The sequence below is a fragment of the Megascapheus bottae genome, chromosome 15 (assembly GCF_031878675.1).
Source record: "Megascapheus bottae isolate mThoBot1 chromosome 15, mThoBot2.hap1, whole genome shotgun sequence".
Lineage (NCBI taxonomy): Eukaryota > Metazoa > Chordata > Mammalia > Rodentia > Geomyidae > Megascapheus > Megascapheus bottae.
The window spans coordinates 7,111,170-7,130,831 of record NC_143523.1 but is presented as its reverse complement, the minus strand read 5'-3'; the positions used below and the strand labels follow the sequence as shown (position 1 = coordinate 7,130,831).

The 19,662-nt window shown below is 46.7% G+C and overlaps 2 protein-coding genes across 2 annotated transcripts in view; both read left to right on the top strand.

The window, feature by feature from the left end:
* Window positions 1–19,662, top strand: part of LOC150053734 (scavenger receptor cysteine-rich domain-containing protein DMBT1-like) — a 160,458-nt gene that overhangs the window by 18,205 nt on the left and 122,591 nt on the right. The gene's annotated exons all lie outside the window — the stretch shown is intronic.
* On the top strand, window positions 205–12,108 carry LOC150053738 (scavenger receptor cysteine-rich domain-containing protein DMBT1-like). The gene is made up of 7 exons (XM_090346817.1): window positions 205–247; window positions 1,124–1,274; window positions 2,948–3,156; window positions 3,935–4,119; window positions 6,714–7,102; window positions 9,766–10,041; window positions 11,943–12,108. Exons 1-7 carry the CDS (start codon window positions 205–207, stop codon window positions 12,106–12,108), a joined length of 1,419 nt encoding a protein of 472 aa, XP_090202943.1.

Genomic DNA, 19,662 nt, shown 5'->3' with positions numbered 1-19,662 from the left:
GCATTGCCCCCACTCCTCACCTATGTGCCGGCCTTTCTCTCAGCCATAGAACAGTTTGTCCATCTTAGTCCTTCAGTGGCCTGGCCGACCAGGATTTGGATCTAGTGAGCCCTAGGAGAGGCTGCTTCTGGTGAGGCCTTCCTGATCCATCTACCCCCAACACCAGACCCTGTCCAGTGGAGGCAGGCCAAGAAGTCTGGCTCTATGGCAGAGCTGGAGGCAGAGGAGGCCTCAGCCTTGAAAGGAAGTAAGGAGAATTCCCATTAGGAGAGGAGCTTCAAATAGGGGTTCAGTGGAGCCCTCACAAAGGACGCGTTTGTAGGATGGGGCTCCTCCCCTGGGCTTTGGCTCATTGCTGGATGGCTTCTGTGTGCATGGCCGGCTCTTCCACTGGTTGAGTGGGCACCCAGAGCATTATGGGAAGAAGTGAACAGAAGCTCATGGCACTGGGGGAAGAAGAAACTCGCAAGTGTTCCAGGGCTGCAGGGCCTCCCATGAGTCCTTCCCTGTGTCCAGTGCCTCCTTGCCACTGGCACAAGAGCCCCCATGCCTGTCATCTGAGGGCCCTTTTGTCTGGAGCGGCCCTTCCTCTTTCTTTACCAGCACCCCTCCACCCTTGTTACCTGCCTTCTCTCCTCCATAGAGTCTGGGTCAGAAGCCCATCCTTCCCTTGTCATTCCTCCAGCTCAGCCTCATGAAAATTCATGACATGTTGTCCTAACCTCTGAACCTGGGTTCAGCCCCTTGTTGTAAGCACCAGATTGGCACAATGCCCGGCACAGACAAACTTGTGCTCAAATGTCAAGGATGCCAGACAACTGATTGTGCTTCTTTTTCTTTGTCAACAGCACCTATTTCCACCACGGACAACCCTAACTGTAAGTTCTTAGTCCCTGAAAAATCTGCAGCAGAGATGCCCTCCTCCTCCCCGCCTCCTGCTCCACATACACTTCTCCTTTTCTGGGGAAGATGGGCCTGATGGTAGCTCCTCTCGGCACAGCCCACCCCCCAGGAGGGAGGGTGTCTAATCACTTGTCGTTGGGTTCTTACCCACACCCCCCCGCTCCCCAAATGACTGTACACTGTACCTAAGGATCATAGCTTTTCCATCTTCTTCTGGCAGCAAATTATTCCTGCGGAGGCGTCTTGTCCCAGCCATCAGGATACTTTTCCAGCCCGTTCTACCCTGAGAATTATCCCAACAGTGCCCGATGTGTGTGGGATATTCAAGTGCCAAGCAACCACCTTGTGACTGTGAACTTCAGAGACGTCCAGTGCGTGGGGAGGGTGGCATGCCTTGCAAATCCTGGAGACGATATTTAGAAAGAAGCCAGGAGCATAGCCTGGTGGCAGAGTGCCTGCCTAGCATGCACAAAGCCCTGAGTTCGGTTCCTCAGTACTACATACAAAGAAAAAGCCAGAAGTGATGTTGTGGCTCAAATGGTAGAGTGCCTGCCTAACATGCACGAAGCCCTGGGTTTGATATCTTGGGATCACATACATAGAAAAAGCTGAAAGTGGCTCTGTGGTAGAGTGCTAGCTTTGAGAAAGCCCAAGGACAGTGGTCAGGCCCTAAGTTCAAGCCCCAGGACTGGCGGAAGAAAAAAAGAAAGAAAATATTTAGAAAGAGTGTGCATGATGCCTAGAAATTCAGGGAAGGTGTTGATCTAGGTGACATTTTAACTTACAGCTTCAGTTTTTGTCCTAGTACAGCAGCAGCCCATTGGAGGGGAGGAGTGGCAGATTGTTGACCGGAGGCCAGAGTGAGCAAGGCTCTAGTCAAAAAAGTTCCAGATCTATCGCTCATTTACTATGTGGCCATGAGAAGCCAGCCAACTTTCTTGAGCTTGAAAACAAAGAGTAAAATCTTCTCATTGATTATTGGGAATAATCACCAGAGAATGAGAAAATGCATGAAAGGGGGGGGGATTATGATTAGGAGTGGAGATGTTTTTAGGTTTCTAATATAAATAATCCTGGCAAAAGCTTCAGGTTTTGTGCATCTCTTTTTCTACCTGCTTCCTCCTTTTTCTTCCTGTGAGTTCTAGGGCTGAGGTGTGGACACCACTGATGCAGATTGTGGGGTAGCATTCCTTGTCCACCTACAGGTGGAAATCACTGCCTCAGAGCCCAGGAAACATCCCTAAAAGTATATGTGGTTTATCCACAGAGAGGGCAGCCTGGTGGCCTTGAAGTGGTACTGGTATTTTCTAGGAGACAAGGGGGTTCCATGCCTTTTTCAACAATCATCACTGAGCAAAATAATTTCTCTGGATTGCATTTGTTGTGATCAAGGAACTCTCTGCCTTAGTAATTTATCTTAGGCTTTGTCGAAGATTATTTGTAATTTGTGACTACAGTACAAAGACTGAATTTAAAGTTCCTGAGAGCCCGAGGACAAAGGCCACCTCATAAAGGCTGGTTCTTTAACTGTCACCCTACTAACACGTAACATTCATAAAGCACATTTCCATAGCTTATCTCATCTGAGGCTCATAAGACATCTCTTCCATCTGCATGGACCAGACTGTTTCACCTTTGTAAATAAGAAAACAGAGTTTCAGAAAGGTTATTTGACTTGTGTAATGTTTATTTATTCAATTATTCATTTCTATCTATCACTACAAACTCATGGATATTTATTTTGTCCTACGAAAAACATGGTTCTTTATGGGAAAAAAAGTAGTCTTAGTCATGACATAAGCTCTTTAATTGCTTTTTTTTTAATTTAAAGAGCTGTTAAGGAGAGGGATGACAGGTTTTAGATGTGTGACCTCAAAAGTCAGGACCAAGTTGCAAGCATGGTAGTGATGTGAGAGGAGACCCTTGACTGAAGGAGGTCAATCATCTACTTTGTTCAGTGATGAACTTTGCATCTGAGCCCCCTCCTTGAGATCCAATACATTCTGCACAAAGCAGAGCTCAACGGTGCGTTCTCTCTCTTTAGGCTTGAAAATGGCTGCAACTACGATTACATTGAAGTTTTTGATGGTCCCCATCACACTTCCCCTATCATTGGTCGGGTTTGTGACGGGTCTCTGAGGTCGTTCACCTCATCATCAAACTTCTTGTCGGTGCGCTTCATCACAGATGGCAGCGTCACCCGGCGAGGGTTCCAGGCTAACTACTACTCCTTCAGATCCAATGACAGCACCAGTAAGTTGCCTGGTCAAAACGCTTGGTTAGCAGTGGGGATATCACTGGGTGCCTGCTTCTGCCCACCAGTCTTGTAGTTGTGAAATCCAGCAGCCTCATGAGGGATCCAGTGCTTGGTTTCTTTTTGAGAACTCCATGCCCCACACTAGGTCAAGGGCCAGCACTGGCCGATGGGTGGTGTGTTGGCTTTTTTGTGTGTGAGATGATGTTCTTCACAGATAGTGAGAAATAGGTGCCAAAAACCCAGGTGCTCATCTGGCTTGAACCTTTATGGCCTGTGAGACACTAGCCATATTCTGAGGTCTAAAGCATTGGGCTTCTATCAGAAGAGAAACAGAGCTGATCACAACCACTTCCCGCAGAGATGCTATGTGGAACGGTGTGCACATTGGCCAAAGAGAGAAAGGCGACCGCCAAGTCTTAGGTAGTCAGGATTTCAAGTATTGACTTTCTCTGTAGTTACATGACACGTCCACAATTTCATCGTAGAGTTATTTTGCTTTATGGATAAATGCTACCACTTGGCAAAATAGTTTACTCCAATTGTTCATCAGAGAACTCCTAAGTCCATGTGTCTTTCTCAGGCATTCATGACAGTGGGACTGACTGGAACCACAGGGCTCATGGAGGGCTTCAGTGACATAAATTGCAGGCATGCATCTCCTGGCTGATCATTCTCTCAGCCATCTTGACCTGTGATCCTGATATGGGAAGAGTCTGGTAGGCCTTGTGGGACTTGGGGGCTGCTGACAGTGTCTCCCATGCTCTTGTCTGTCAGGTCTGACTTGTCTGCCGGATTACATGCAAGCCAGTGTGAGCAGGAGTTACCTCCAGTCTCTGGGCTACTCAGCCAGAGATCTTGTCATTCCCTGGTGGAATGGGAGCTACCGGTGTCAGCCCCAGATAACACTCACCCAAGTGATATTCACCATTCCCTACTCAGGCTGCGGCACCTTCAAGCAGGTAAGCTGGGAGCTGCCTGCTCTATTTCCCTACTTTCTTACAGTGATAGATTTTGTGTTTCTCAAATACTGGGGATCTGGGAGTTAGGCCTGTGGTACCATCAGAGTAAAAGCAAGCAAAGGAAGGTAGAAGTCTTTTGCTATATCCATCCCCAAATAGGAGGGAGGAAAGGAAGGGAGAGGAGGAGGCGGTTTCTCCACCAGAAGAGAGGACACCTGGCAGGTTGGCACTCATGTGCTCAAATAAGAGCTATTCCCAGGGATAGCTGCAGGTTTTGTAGGATTTGAAGGTTATGCAGTTTGGATATAGAGGGTGGGTGAGAGCAATAAAGATTTCAGTAAACCATCTAATCCTGGTATATATTATTTTCCAAAAATTTACCCCCAAAATCTGGCTGTAGCCAAGTGCTGGTGGCTCATGCCTGTAATCCTAGCTACTCAGGAGGCTGAGATCTGAGAGTCACAGTTCAAAGCCAGCTCAGGCACAAAAGTCTATAAGACTCCAATTAGCCACCAGAAAACTAGAAGTGGTGCTGTTGCTCAAGGAAAAGAGCGCGAGCCTTGAGCTGAAGAGCTCAGGGCACCCAGGCCCAGAGTTCAAGTTCCACAACAGACCAAAAAATAAAAAGGGAAAAAAAATTCTGGCCATGCAAACTCATTGCTAAGCCTTGGAGGAGGTCTGCACCTTCATCATCTTCACAATTAATTCATCTTGGCAGCTGCCATTTACTGATTTGCCACCATCTAGAGTGACCAACCATCCTGGTTTACTGAAACTTCACAGATTTTTGGTATCAAGTGTCCCACACCCCAGGATACCTCTCAGTCATCTTAGAAGTAGCAGATGCTGTGACTAATTCATGTCATAACCTCTGAATTCTTACCAAGTATTCTCCTATTGTTGTTCCCATTTCGAAAATGGAGAGAATGAGGGGACAAGTGTGGGGGAGTTGCCACTTCGCCCTAAAGGGACAAGACTGATGCTAGAATTGGAGACTCGGAAACATTATGCTGAGTAAAAGGTGCCAGATATGGAAGAGGGCATGTTTTAGATTAATTGTATAACATTTAGAAATAGAGAATAGATGTATAATGTTTAAAAAAAAAAAGAAGCGAGTCAGTGGTTACTGGCTGCCATGCTGGAGGAGATAACCTCCAAGGGCAGGAGCTGGTTGAGTAATGCAAATGTTTTGTTTAATCCTGTGGTACTGAAGTGATTTAAATTTTATATAAATTTGTTTTAAATTAGCCATTCTAAGTTCTGAAGTTTTGCCTGCTGCTGAAATGATGCTTGTGAGATTTTTGTGTGAGGAACAGGACAGGGGCCAGCAATTCCCCCCCCCCCCCTTAGAGTGGTGGGCATACACATCATGAAATACTCATCTGTGTACACGTAGGTGGTCCCCGGCTTAGGTGGCTATTGTACCACCAAACGTGTGCCATGTGCCAGGAGCTAAGGCAAAGCTGCTCGTTACGTAGCAAACTAATTTCCTCTCCTTTGACCCACAGTTCACACCAAGAAAGGAAGGGCCATTCATCGAACACACCACAGGGGCCCCCCTTGATATGAATGCCTGTGTCTGAGAGTCTGAGTGGCTATGGGGTCACCCAGCTCTTACACTGGTATACCTCAGAGCTCCTTCCAAAGGGCCAGGCCGACTTACCTGCAGGGCAAAGCACACACGAATCACGCCATGTAATCTACCGAGCGGACAGAATGTTTTTGGAGGTACTGGGCTAAACTCCAGGCCTTGGAAGCACTTGAGCTTGTCTTTGAAAACGTAAGAAGTTTACAAAACTCATAGTTTGCTACTTAGTTATAAAATTTGAAGATGAGGCTTTAAAGTGAAAAAAGAAATGTGCCTCCTGTGAGTGTGTGGAGAGCATAGAGTTCACTCCTCTGCGTCTTCCTCACACCTGGGTGTTGAGTGCTGGCACTGGCACCGTCCGCCAGCCCAGAGGACCCTGCCCAGGATTCCAGTCCAACTGGGGTAAAATAAGGAGAGGACAGACAAGAGAAGAGATTTCACCTCTGGGAAAGTTATAAGCGTCACTTATAACTTGGGGTCTCTCCAGCTCCAGCCCAGTGCCAAACACCTCACATCAGTAGTCTTTAGTCAACACACACATCAACCAACCCTGCTCTTATCAGAACTCCTCTCACGTGTGAATTATCAACTCTTTAGATCTCTAGCAATAGTAAGAACAAAACAGAACATTCTGTTCTAGCCCTGAGCCATGGAATCCAAACTCAGCTAGTGACATGGCAGGCCTAGGGACCCTCTGGGCACACACAACTTGCCTCAAGGAAAAGCAACCACTGGCCCCATGATAGTGGCCCCCTCAGGTAATAGAGAAAGAAGCTAGTGATGGAGGAGGATGGGTATGTGGGGAGAGGGGTATAGCTTGTTCTGCTGACATTCAGCTCAGGTTAATGGTGGACATGGGAATGGGCAGGTGCTACCCCAGGATGGTTATGGGTCAGTTTGACTCTTGCTGAGACATTTCTCTCTCATTCCAACCCAAATCGGCAATGAGATTCCCTTAGCAGGTGATGTTTGCTTGACTCAGCTCTCTCCCCGCTGCTTCACCTAGGTCGACAATGACACCATCAGCTACTCCAACTTCCTCAGAGCGGCCGTGACCAATGGCATCATCAAAAGGAGAAAGGACCTCAACCTTCACATCAGCTGCAGAATGCTCCGGAATACCTGGGTCAACACCATCTACATTACAAACGACACGGTCGAGATCAAGGAAGTCCAGTATGGTGATTATAACGTGAACATTTCCTTCTATACGTCCTCCTCCTTCTCACGTCCTGTAACCAGCAGCCCATACTTGGTGGACCTGGACCAGAATTTGTACCTTCAGGCTGAAATCATCCACTCGGATGCCTCCCTAGCCTTGTTTGTGGACACCTGTGTGGCTTCGCCATACTTACATGACTTCACGACTTTGACTTATGATCTCATCCGGAGTGGGTAAGGACTATCCCCAGGGGACAGATTTAGACTGTTGTCTGATAACTCACACACAAGTTAGCTCCCAAGGGTTTGAAAAATCCAGAGGTTTGGTTTACTGAGTTCCTAGGAGTTCAAGCTTCGGCTAGACGCCTCTGTGCAGATAGTGATAATCTCTGGTGTGTGTCTTTTGGTGCACTTTCATGCTGTGTTACGGATCACCTCTAGTTACCGTGTGGGGAGTGACCATTCACAGGGGTTGGCTGTAAGTGAGAACTGGATCCCAGGTGACCAAATACTAGCCATACAAGACATTAGTGAAGAGGAAGAAGCATTGGCTTAGGAACAGACCAATTGAACGACTTACCTCTCTAGCTAGTTTTCTCACCCATCAACGATGGGTAGTGTCACCTCCATCTTCCAGGCTGTTGGGTGGATTAAAGGAAGAGAAGAAGATGATCTCTGAGCACAGGGGGACCCAAAGCGTCCAGCCAGTGGCCCATAGGACTGTGGCATTGGAGGCAGCAGGAGGCTGGGAATGGAAGCTCTCCTGTCAGGTTCAGGAGCTGCAGAGGACAGCCTCGTGGTGTTCAGTCCAAGGAACTGCTCTCCCCTGTTCCAGCTTCCTTGGATGAAGCATCTACCGAGGCCTCATCCGACCCTTACAGGCCTGAGGTGCTGTGTGTTCAGTCTCTGCCGCTGGGTGGCACAGCACTATTTGGTTTGCAGGATGATCCTCTATACCTTTTGCAGCCACTGCCTCCTAAGAGAAATTATAGTGACAGGGCAACGATGCTGCTAGGAATTACAGTTGGGGATTCAGTTTCATGTGTCTCCAAAATGCTAAAGGCAGCATCTCTTCTTATGCACAGTCTGAATATTTTTCCAGCTTAAGAAGTGGTTATCAGGCTCATCTTGCTTACAGTTACCACACTGGATTCAGTGTGCAGGCATCCTCAGATACAAAGATGGGGAAAAAGCCCACCAAGACCCTCTCCCCCCACTCTAACTCAGTAATTAGGTGATATTTAATGGATGTGAGGTGACTTCAATGAGCAGAAGTGAGTGAATGATTTGGTTCTCTGCCAAAGGAGGTCCATGGTAATGACGTAATTTTCTGGGAGAAGGGGGAGCCCTCTGGGCAGTGTGCAACTGGACCTGGAGCACAGAAGCTTCACTGGCTGTGCCAGTCCTCACCCACATCCGCTGGAGGCCCCTGAGATGGAATCAGGCGTTGAACATTCCCTTCCCAGGTCCTGCCCACACAATCTCTTTATTTTATCCTGTTGCGTTCTACAGCTTGTATTTTTTGTGTCAGTACTAGGACTTGAACTCAGGGCCTAGGCTTTGTCCCTGAACCTCTCTGTGCTCAAGGCTTACGCTCTACCACTTGAGCTACAACGCCACTTCCAGCTTTTTCTGTTTGTGTGGTACTAAGGAATCGAACCCAGGGCATGCATGCACTCTACCACTAAGCACAGACCCAGCCCACAGCTTGTATTTTTATTCCCTTCTTTAGCCTCTCTTTCCTTTCACCTCCCTTCTCCTTTGTTTTTCTTCCTGGCCCTCCCTCCTTCTCTCTCTCTCTCTCTCTCTCTCTCTCTCTCTCTCTCTCTCTCTCTCTCTCTCTCTCTCTCTCTCTCTCTCTCCCCCTTTCTTTGGCAGAACTTTATCAAGTAAGTAAGAAAACAGACAAACAGACAAAAATCAAACAGATAAACAGAAGGGCATGGACACACTCTAACAGAATGTAGGTGCTCTGGAGAGGGAGAGAAATAGAGAGACGCCCATCTCTCTCTCCCTCCCTTCTCTGTACTATGCTTCCCTGGCCTGAATCGTATGCCCGACTGGTGGGATTTCATGGAAAATTCAGCTATGGCCAGGGAGCTTCTGGAATACCCTGACTTATTTCACAACTACCCCATCTTTAAACTTTATGGGTATTTTCTCTCTTACTTCAGCTGCTAAGAAAGGCCCAAGGGGGTGGAGTGGGGGAAGCAATCTGGGTGTTTGGGAGCAGTGAGGTGGAGTGAGTGAAGGTGGAGGCAGAGGGAAACTCTGGGAGGAGGAAGGTGAGCAGACCCAGAGTCCTGCTTCTGGACGGCCACAAAGCATTCCTGTCCTAAAGCTTCAGACTAGCTTCCCTTGGCTCCTGTCTCTCTCCCCCTCTCTGCTCATCGTAAATGCATGCAGGCAGCCAGGTTATGGCACCGAGGTGCTTGCCCATGCACTTCTCGGTACAACTCCTTGTTGTTTTCTCATGCACCTGCGAGAAGGAAGAGGTGCCTGGGACTGGAGTGGGATCCCAGAGGATGCAGGCCTGTGTAGCTCAGGGGGGCCTTGGAAGAAGGAGGCCCAGGCTGTGTGGGAGCATCAAGAGTGCTTGGTAGCTACACAGAAGCCACCTTGCCTGGTCCTACAGCCAGGAAAGGGCAGGTCTGTCCATGGCTGTCCTGTCTGGGCTGTTGATGTGTTCCTGGTTGGAACCACTCTCCCAACTCCTCTGATTACCTGGGTATCAGGCACATAGTCATGGAAGGATTAGGCATCAAGCCATCATGAGCTATGGGCCAGTTGTCCGTCCATCTGCAAACCTACAGGGTGGGCTGCAGTGTTCCAGGCCTGAGTCGTGATACGTCCAGCGCTATGGCGAGAGCTAATGGGTTTCTTTTCATTCTGTCCAGGTGCGTACGGGATGCAACCTACCAGACCTACTCCTCCTCGTCACCACGTGTCGCCCGCTTTAAATTCAATTCCTTCCACTTCCTGAACCGGTTCCCCTCAGTGTACCTGCAGTGTAAGCTGGTGGTGTGCAGAGCGTATGATTACTCTTCCCGCTGCTACCGAGGCTGCATAGTGAGATCCAAGAGGGATGTGAGCTCCTACCAAGAGAAGGTGGACGTCGTCCTGGGCCCCATCCAATTGCAGGGCCCCCTTGAAAAGAAGAGCCTGAGTAAGCGGTCACCTTCAGAACCCACTGCCCGTTAGCACCCAGGCCCATGACTCCAGAGGACTTGGGAATGTTTCTATAGGTGTCATGTTCGAAACTGAGTACCTGAGTCAGGCATTGCCTCATCGAGTACTTTCCCCCAAAGCTCAAGGTCTTGGGACACCCTGTGTTGTAGGGAATGAGTGAGAGTCTGATCTGGAAGGCTGGTGGACTGGATACTTTTATCCTGTGCGTGCACAACTCCCCAAACCCACACTTTTTTTTTCTATAGAGTACAAATGCTAATGCTTATCTCTTAGGGCTGTTCAGAGGTTCAAATAAAGTAATGTGAATTCAACTGCCTTGGCCCTTGCCTGGTGCTTGGTGAATGGTAGTTTTTATTACTGTTGTCTTTGTCACCTATGTCCACATCATTATGGCATTATTATTCCTCACGGTTATACCGATGGCAAACTCAAATGCCAGGCTTTTTGTCCTTGGGCTCTGGGTGGGCTGTGGGGTGGATGCAGGCAGTATGGATTCATTCTGAAGCCATTTTATTTCCCCATCTAGAGCAAGGAGCTGGCTTCTGTAGTGCCATTAGGCTGCGGCTATGGGCAAGGGAGGATTCATAATAGCATGCCCAGAATCTCTGGTTGAAATGGGGGATGATTCAGCTGATATGGTTGCCATGGTACTGGGAGCACAAACCCTGTATCTGACTGGTCTTTATGACCAGCTGATTGTACTCTTTCTTCATTCAGTGCATCTATATCAAAGACCTATGCTAGGCCAGGAAGCAAGTAAGTAAACTGGAATTTCCTGTCCTTGAGGAGCTTGAACTCCACTGGGTTAAGATATGATCAGAATAAGCAACTCAAGGTCTACCACTTGAACCATGTCCCCAGACCTTTCGTCTTTCAATACTTTCCAAAGAGGGTCTTGCCTTTGTATCTGGGACAGTCTGGACTACAGTCCTCCCATGTATGCTTTCCTCATGGCTGGGTGGATAGGTGTGTGTGACCGTGCTCCATTTTGTATTGGTTAAGATGGAATCTCTCAGACTTTGCTTCCTGGCTGGCCTTGAATCTTCCCGATCTCTGCCCCCCAAGTGGCTAAGATAAAAACTGAGATCCCAGCTTTGCCCGAGACTCTTGAACCCACTCCCAGTGGACTTCGATGTGCTGTCTTTCTCTTCTCCAACTCTGCTGACCAGAGTTTTTCTGTCAAAGTTCAGCTATGAGTCCCTTCTCACAAGCTGTTTCTTGGTTTCCCCTGGCTAGGAAGATAATCCAAAATAAAATCTCTCTAGCCTGCAGCTGTTCCTTGGGATAGGGCTTGAGTTTCTGTCACTTCCCTCCCTCCCTCTTTCTGTGCTTGCTTCCTTCCTTTCTCCTTGTCTCTTCTCTCCCTCTCTCCCTCCCTCCTTTCTTTCTTTCTTTCTTTCTTTCTTTCTTTCTTTCTTTCTTTCTTTCTTTCTTTCTTCCTTCCTTCCTTCCTTCCTTCCTTCCTTTCTTTGTCTCTCTCTCTCTCTCTTTCTTTCTTCCTTCCTTCCTTCCTTCCTTCCTTCCTTCCTTCCTTCCTTCCTTCCTTTCTTTGTCTCTCTCTCTCTCTCTTTCTTCCTTCCTTCCTTCCTTCCTTCCTTCCTTCCTTCCTTCCTTCCTTCCTTCCTTCTGTCTATCTTCCTTCCTTTCTTCTTTCCTTCCTTTTGTGCTAGTACTGGGCCTTGATCTCAGGGCCTTGCACTCTCTCTTGTTTGTCTGTTTTGTTCCCTTCATGGCTAGTACTCTACCACCATTTGAAATATGCCTCCAGGGCTCCCCCACATTTCTTTTTATCTTTGTAACAGTTCTGATGGAGGCCGTTGCCCTTTCTTGTCCTTCTCCCCTTTTCTTCAGGTTCCAACTCTGTAATTTCACTCCCCTCCTCAAGCCCGGCAGTGGCAACCACAGAGAAGCCAGCTACCTCTCAGGGGAGTGCCCACCGTGCTGCCATCTCTGCAGGGGTGTTCCTGGTTGTGGTCCTAGGCATGGCAGCTTTCACTCTGGGAAGGAGGACACATACCACAAGCAACTATTCTCCAATTACCAAGATGTAAAACCAGGAGAACATACTCAGACATTGGCTTCCTGTGCCCAGGGGAAGATGGAAAACATGAGGTGCAAAGCTCAGAAACCTGCTGTATCCCAACTTGGCACAAATGTGCAGTGGTGTGGGTTGAGGTGACAGTAAAGAAAGGTGTAGGCCTATGTTTTCCCCAAATCTACAGCGTCAAGGCTGGAAAATGGCCAGAGGTATGTGGAGCTGGTATCTGCAACCCCAGGTACAACTATGAACCAAACAGTAGTGGCAGAGCTTTTTCTAAGTGTGGCAACCTTTCCGATCTTTTATAACTTAGTTTCTTTAACTGAAATACAAACTAAAGAAAGGGAAAACTAAAGAATCTTCGGTCATTGCTTCCAGAGGCTTACCTACAAACTGGATCCCCTCACATTAAGCACACAGCAAGGGTGAGATGTAAAGCAAGAATGATAAGGGGTGTGTGTGTTCTTCTCTGTGGCTTCTAGAACCCTCTAGGGAATGAATGGGCAGCATATCTTCCCAGTATCCTTGGCATGGTTCAGTTCTCCCTAGGTTAGAGAAAGACAAGAATGCTAGCTAACCCCATCATTTAAAAGTCAAGTTCATTGATACTAAAGAAGTGAGTGTGACTTAAAATGACAGAAGTTTATGTGTATTCCTTTAGGTGTCTTCATCTTCCTCCACGTCCAGAGCTTTAGGAAAGGGCACAAACTTCTTGGGGCCCCCAGGACACGAAGAGCCATACAGGGTCATACAGGGCCATACTTCTCTCTAGAGAGAAGTGGATTGACAGGTGACCAGGGATATCGGGAAAGGGAAAGGAATGGGTTGAGTTCCAGGAATGTAGTGAATTTGAAGGAAATGAGAAGAAGAGGACCTCAGCGCCTGCCCCACTCCATTCAGAGTTCAGCACTGTGGAAATGAGAGCTTTCATTCAATGTCTGCCCTGCCAGTCCAGCTCAGTACCCTAAGAGGAGGCTACTAGCATGAGCCTACCCTCAGATGTATGACTTGAATTTACAAGACCTGAGAGGGCCTCCAGGAAGACCACAGGACAAAGTGACAAGGAATTCACACGAGACTCAGCCACAGCTGCTAGCTCTGGTCAGAACTGTCCACCACCAGCTGTGGCAAGAAGTCACAAGTTCTGTGGGATATAGAGTAGGCTCCTGAACCCATCTAATGGGGCAGAGCAGCTAAGGGTTCTGGGACTTTCTTACAGATCTCCATTTTCCTAGCCTTCAATGTCCATAGTAACCTTTTCCCTCCCAGGCAGGTGCCATTGAGGAAATCTTGGGCAATTACCTTGTGCGGCAAGCCTGCCCCCAAATCAATAGCAGTATTATGAAATGTAAGCACGGCCCAGGTTGAGTCTGAGTAGAGGTGGATACTAGGGACTCTGCTAGGCAAAGCCTTTAGAGCAATGACAGACACTCAGACATGGTGCCCTAGGAAGGAAGACAACGTTAAGACATATGGGCATATGGTACCTCTTCTGAGTTGTGTCCTATTTCTGGACAGAGCTTGTCTTCCGGCCCTTTCCATGAAGAACAGTGTCTCTCTCCAGCACTCTCCTGCCATCCTACTCTTGGAAGCTAGGGGATACTGCAGCCATTCACTGCTTGAGTAGTCTTGTAGGTACTTATAGTTGTTCACAAAAGGAAGTTTCAAAAGCATGTAAGTCTCTCTCTCTCTTTCTCTCTCTCTCTCTCTCTCTCTCTCTCTCTCTCTCTCTCTCTCTCTCTCTCTCTCGTGTGTGTGTGTGTGTGTGTGTGTGTGTGTGTGTGTGTGTGTGTGTGTGTGTGTGTGTGTGTGTGTGTGTGTTGGTATATGTGTTGAATGTCTACCATAACATCCAGAATGGATAGCTTGTTCATCACAAATTTATTTTCTCACAATTCTGGAGAATTAATATTTAAGATCAAGGTGTCAGCAGGGTGTTTTTCCCAGAGGTTTCTTAAGTTGCCTAATAGACTGCATTTTCCTGTCTTTCTTCTATGGCTATCTGTGTCCCAATCTCTGGGCAAGACACATGTCCTGTTGGTTTGAGGTCCACCCTGATATCTCATGTTAGTCCCCTCTTAAAAATTCTCTCCAAATGCAATTGTAATGTGAGGTATTGAGTTGGGGACTAGAGCATATGAATCTGGTGTGATACAATTTAGAAAATACCTTCAAACAAAGTTTGTGGGATGGTTAGGAATACATGCAGATTTCTCTGTACAACAGGGAGTCCCAGAGATATTTACACATAGCACATCCATGTGGGGAGTCATGGGGATAGCTATGTACAGCATGTCTGTCTGGTGGAACACCATCTACTACCGAATGATGCCCACCTGGTCCTGAGTCTATGCACACTGCCATCACATTGCTAGCACAAGGTGGCCAGAGGGAAACCATTTTTAAGCATTGTCTTTCCTTGGTACTTCACAAATACATTAATCTGGCTGAGACCTTCCTTATCTGCTCTCATTCCCCCTACCCCTCCTATTCAATAGGTTTTGGTGAATTTTATTTTGTTATCATTGTTTATAGATGTATCTGACAACTGTTCACCCAGTCCTACCCCACTTACAATTACCAACATGTATCTGTATATACGATCCTGTATGTTTTCGTTTTAGTTGTAGCATCAAACGCTGTATTCTTTTTGTAGTGTTTGATTCTTTCTATTTGGTTCCTTATTTTGTGGGATTTATTTCCTTCCTGATTTTCATGCTTATTTATCTTCCTCATCTTTGTTCATCTTGTGGGATTTATTTCCTTCCTGATTTTCATGCTTGTTTATCATCTTCTTCTTTGTGCAGGATTATTTTGAGTCATTTCTGTAGTGCTTGTTTTATAGTGCTGGATATAATGAATTGCTTTAGATTTTTATTTGCTCCTCAGTTATGAATGACATCTTAATCTAAGTTGACAATAGTTTACTTTCAGTACTTCAAACGGATCAAACAGTACCCCTTTTTAAGGTTTCTGCTGAGAAATCTGTATGTGACTTGACACTTTCAATATCCGTTCCTTCTTGTGAACACTTAAATATTTTAACTATGATGTGTCTTAGAATGTCTTCTTTTTTGGTTTTGGCTGTTGAGTATCCTGAATCCAAATTCCTGGTTCTTTCTCAGGACTGGGAAATTTCTAGTGTTTTATTGAATGTGTTTTTCTATGCCTTTAGCTTGCATTTCTTCTCCTTCTTCAATGCCTATGATTTGTGGTTTGGTCTCCTCTTCCAGTTTCTACAAGGTGGTTTATTTAGCAGGTGGAAGACAGAAGAGAGTACTTCTAAAGCTGCACTCAAGTAGTGTTACTTCTAGGTACAATGCTCTATTCTTGTCTGAAATTTATCCTATGCTTGATGAGCCTGTTATTATTGGATGTGTATAGTTTTGGCTCTTTCTGGACACATGGACAGAAGAGGCAGGATCCAGGATTGTGGTTTTTGCAGACTGTGCTGGTTCTACAGGGACATGAAGCTGTGTTTTTGGTAATGGTGCTTAGACTGTGGTGGTGGGCCACCAACTTAGTCAAAATGCCCCACAATCTGACTTTTCAAAGTGGATTTCCTTTGTCTTGGGCTCCATTAATGTGTAACAATCTCCTATTGAGTATTTGAAGTTCCTATAAAGGCATATGTTTTTCTTGATAATTGCCAAGTTATTGTATGGGGACATGAGAGCTAGGAATGCTCTATTCTGCCATCTTGCTGACGTACCTTCCATCCTTGAGCAAAATCTTAAGTGGGAAAATAAGTGAGTTGTAAACACTTCGAGAACTGGAATAGGGATGTCTACAATCTACAGTCCCACACTTACAGGTGGTAGAGAAGTAAAGGGAATGTAGAAATCAGTTTGACTTTTGTCTTTGAGGAATAGAAATCTAAAGTTACTGTTAGGTCTGCCAGGAGAACAGCCCCTCCTCCTTCCTCTTCACCTGCCTGCAATCACCTGACTGGTGATCACCTGACTGTGAGGCAGCAAAATATCCCAGGTTCTGAGGTCACTTCCTCATCTGGTGAAGTCTTCCTGGACCACCCTGGTCAAGCTTCCCTGGGACCATGAGAAGGTTCCAGGCTCTGAGAGCACTGAGGTCCTACCTCTTGCCTTTCCTTATGTTATCTCAACACGAGTGCCCCTGTCTTACTCTCTTTTGCTTTCTCCTTCCCCTCTGTCTCTGAACACCTCCATCTTGTGTGGGACTGCAGCAGATGAGGAAGTGACCTCAGAACCAGGGATCCTTTGCTGCCTCACAGTCAGGTGATTAGCAGTCGGGCGATTCCAGGCAGGTGAAGGGGTAGGGGGAGGGGCTGTTCTCTTGGCAGAGAGAACACCTTCTTATAGTTATAAACCAGGTACACATTACGATGAAAATATAGGTGGCTGATAATTTTTTAAATATTAGAAGAGCTTGAATATCACCATGGTTTTGAAAACAAATGCAGAACATCTCACATTCTCTATGTCAAAAATAGGTGACCCAATCCCAAAAGGAGGGTGAGATGCATTGTGCACAGATGTGACTGAAAACAATTTCAAGGCAATGATGCCGTGTGGTGTGAGTCTAGTCTGTGTCTGAAACGATGGAGGAATGAAAGGCCTCAGAAGACAGGGGAGGTTCTTAGGTGGCCTGAAGGCATCACCCAATGCTTTTTTGTTTTGCCAGTCTGGGGCCTGAGCACTGTCCTTGGTCTTTTTCCTCAAGGCTAGCATTTTGCCACTTGAGCCACGACACTATTTCTGGGTTTTTCTATGTATGTGGTACCAAGGAATTGAACCCGGGTCTTCATGCATGCTAGGCAAGCACTCTACCACTAGGCCAAACCCCTGGCCCACCCGATGTGTTTTATCTGGCAAATTTCTTAAGCTTTCCTCTGACTGTGGGTCTCCTTTTGTGGGCTTCTCTTTGATTGGTGGAGATCCTTTTCTTTTCATATGGGGTCATAGAGGCAAATATTTAGAGTCTGTCCTCTTGTCCTTACTCTACAAGCTCTATTTCCTCATTCTTTTATAGCTGTCTGTCCTTATTTTGATGCTGCCAAGAAGGTTATGTTTATCCTGACATTAGTAAGTTGTATAGACCATAAATTCTCTGAATGCCTGTTTTTCATGGCTTCTTCATTCTTTTGGATCCACTAGTTCCAATTTGTGGCCTAGATTTATCAGCTTATCTGGCCATCTGAAAGCCTCATTGGCCATACGTTCCCTGATCCCCTTCATTTAATACTTTCCCCACATATCATTCTATATCCTTGTTCCTTTCCATAGCACTTTTTCCCATGTTTCTTGTCAGGCACGATCTTCATGTACTAGCTTAACTTGCTGCCGATGGCTTGTATAAGCCCTCAACTCCCCAGCTGCCTGCGTTCCCACCCACTAACACTTAACAGTAATATTACTATTATATTACTCATTGGGAAGAACACTTACCAAACGGTAAGGAACAGGCATAACTGAAATGGCATGAGCATTCAAGAATGTTTTTGGGATTCATGTGCATGTTAAACCATGTTTCATCTCTCTGATGATACAAAATGAAAACAGAAGTGACACCAGATGATCAACTTACCCACAGAGGAGTCTGAGTATTCTCGCTGAAAAGGAAGGATCTGCTTGAGGCAGTACAGGTTGGTAAATTATATTATTTTTAATGAATATGAAAATGGGTCAGACTCTGAAGTTAAAACCAGAAAGCAACTAACAAAGCAGTTATGCTTCCTTCCATTTAAATGCTAAGTTACTGGTACAGGGAGAGTTAAAAGGGATAGCTATATAAAATTACTCTCCCCTTTGAAATAGGAAAAAGCTGGCAACTCTGTAAATGGGTGGAGTCAATGAGAAGCTTCTCTGAGAGAAGGAAGCTTTAAAGTGCACTTACTCTCAAGGTAGGCCCAGATACATCTCCGTATTTGAGCATAATAAGCAGTATCCATCTTTGGCCACCTAGAACTATTGCCAGGTGGTCAAGAGTCCTTAGATGACGTGGCCATGTGTATTTCCCATGCTTAGAAACAATAAAGGCAGCAGGTAACAGCTGCCATTTTGAGTCTCTAACTCCCCTTTCCTGCAAGGGGAGGAAATCTGCAGAAAATCTGTCCCTGTCTCTGTCTGTCTCTCTGTCTGTCTCTCTGTCTCTGTCTCTCTCTGTCTCTGTCTCTCTCTCTCTCTTCATTTCTCTCTACACTGTCAACCCTGTTATACAAAAATAATTTCTTGCTGAAACTTTCACCTTGTGAGATCCTCCTGTGAGACTCCCTGAAATGCTGTTCACATGTTGATCCCAGGGGTCTGTGGTTTGGGGTAGAAGCAGGAAGCTGTTTATCCATCCTCAGTGAAAGGCTCCATCTCAGAGAATGGGGAGCATTAACACCAACGCTTGATGGACTTTGCATTTCTCTTCACCTCCATAAGGGGAAGGCACTTTATTGTCCATATTTATGGGAACTTGCAGCGGTTGAAAGCAGGTTTTTAGACCTCAGGCCCCAACTCCAGGAGTCCTCAGGTTAGGTTCTGCCACTCACCTCCCCTATGCCAGTGAAGAGGCAGGGTAAAGGACAGCGAAAGGAGATGTGTTATATGGCACCCACAGGAAGACAGCTCTTCAGTACGTGGTCAGCTCTCTTCTGGGTGGATGAGGTACTGACACTGCTTGTGGGTTAAATAGGAGACTTGAGGATGGGATGAGAAAAGCAGGCACCGTTAAGACAGCCTCAGGTCACCATCTCTGGAGGCCTGGTGTATGGTCACTGCAAGACGGTATGAGGAAAGTATTGTCTGAGGAGGAGTTTGCCTTTTGTCATGAGGCACTTACCTGTTGACCCTGCTGGTGGAGCTCAGGGAGATTGTAAAGTGACTACTGAAGGGAATGGTCAGAGCAGAGCCCTGCTGCTAGGGATGGCTGTGGACTGGGGCTGGGGGAGTATTCACCTTGTAGTTAATTTGCAGGCCAAGCAAAAGCATCTTTTCAGTTGCTTCAGGTCTCAAAAACTGGCTCAGTCAACAAAGATAGGGATGGGTCCCTGTAGCTGGAAATGCTGAGGCTTCAGATCTGATATCATTGGTGGTCGTGGAGTCTCCTCACCCTTCTTGCTGTCTGCTCTGAGAATCGGCTTCACTCTGAGTAGGGAGCGGGCAGGTGGGAACATCTGGTTCTTCCTCTGCATCAGGCCGTTCTTTGACTTCATTGTTCCAATATGCTTCCTACGCTCGCTCGTGTTTGCATCAGCGGTGGAGGAGGAGGCTTCTGGTCTCCATTTGCATCCCCTCTCCAGGACCCTCAGGTCACTTCCCAGAGCAGGGATATTTTCCCTACTGCGCATTGGCTAACAGGCTGCTTACAAAAGACTGCCTGGGCCCTGGAGCTCTTCCTTGTGAAGTAAAATAAAGACACGATGAGGGGGTTGAGGGCAGCCCAGAACTGGTATAGATGGAAACCAGCCTGATAGTTCCAATACAGATGGCTGGACAAAGTGTAGAACTTGTGTAAAGCTTTTCAGAGCAGCAGAGGAAAGATCTGTCTGCAAGACAGATGAGCATAGGAGGGTGAGATGTGGGGATCTAGTTCAGAAGCTAAA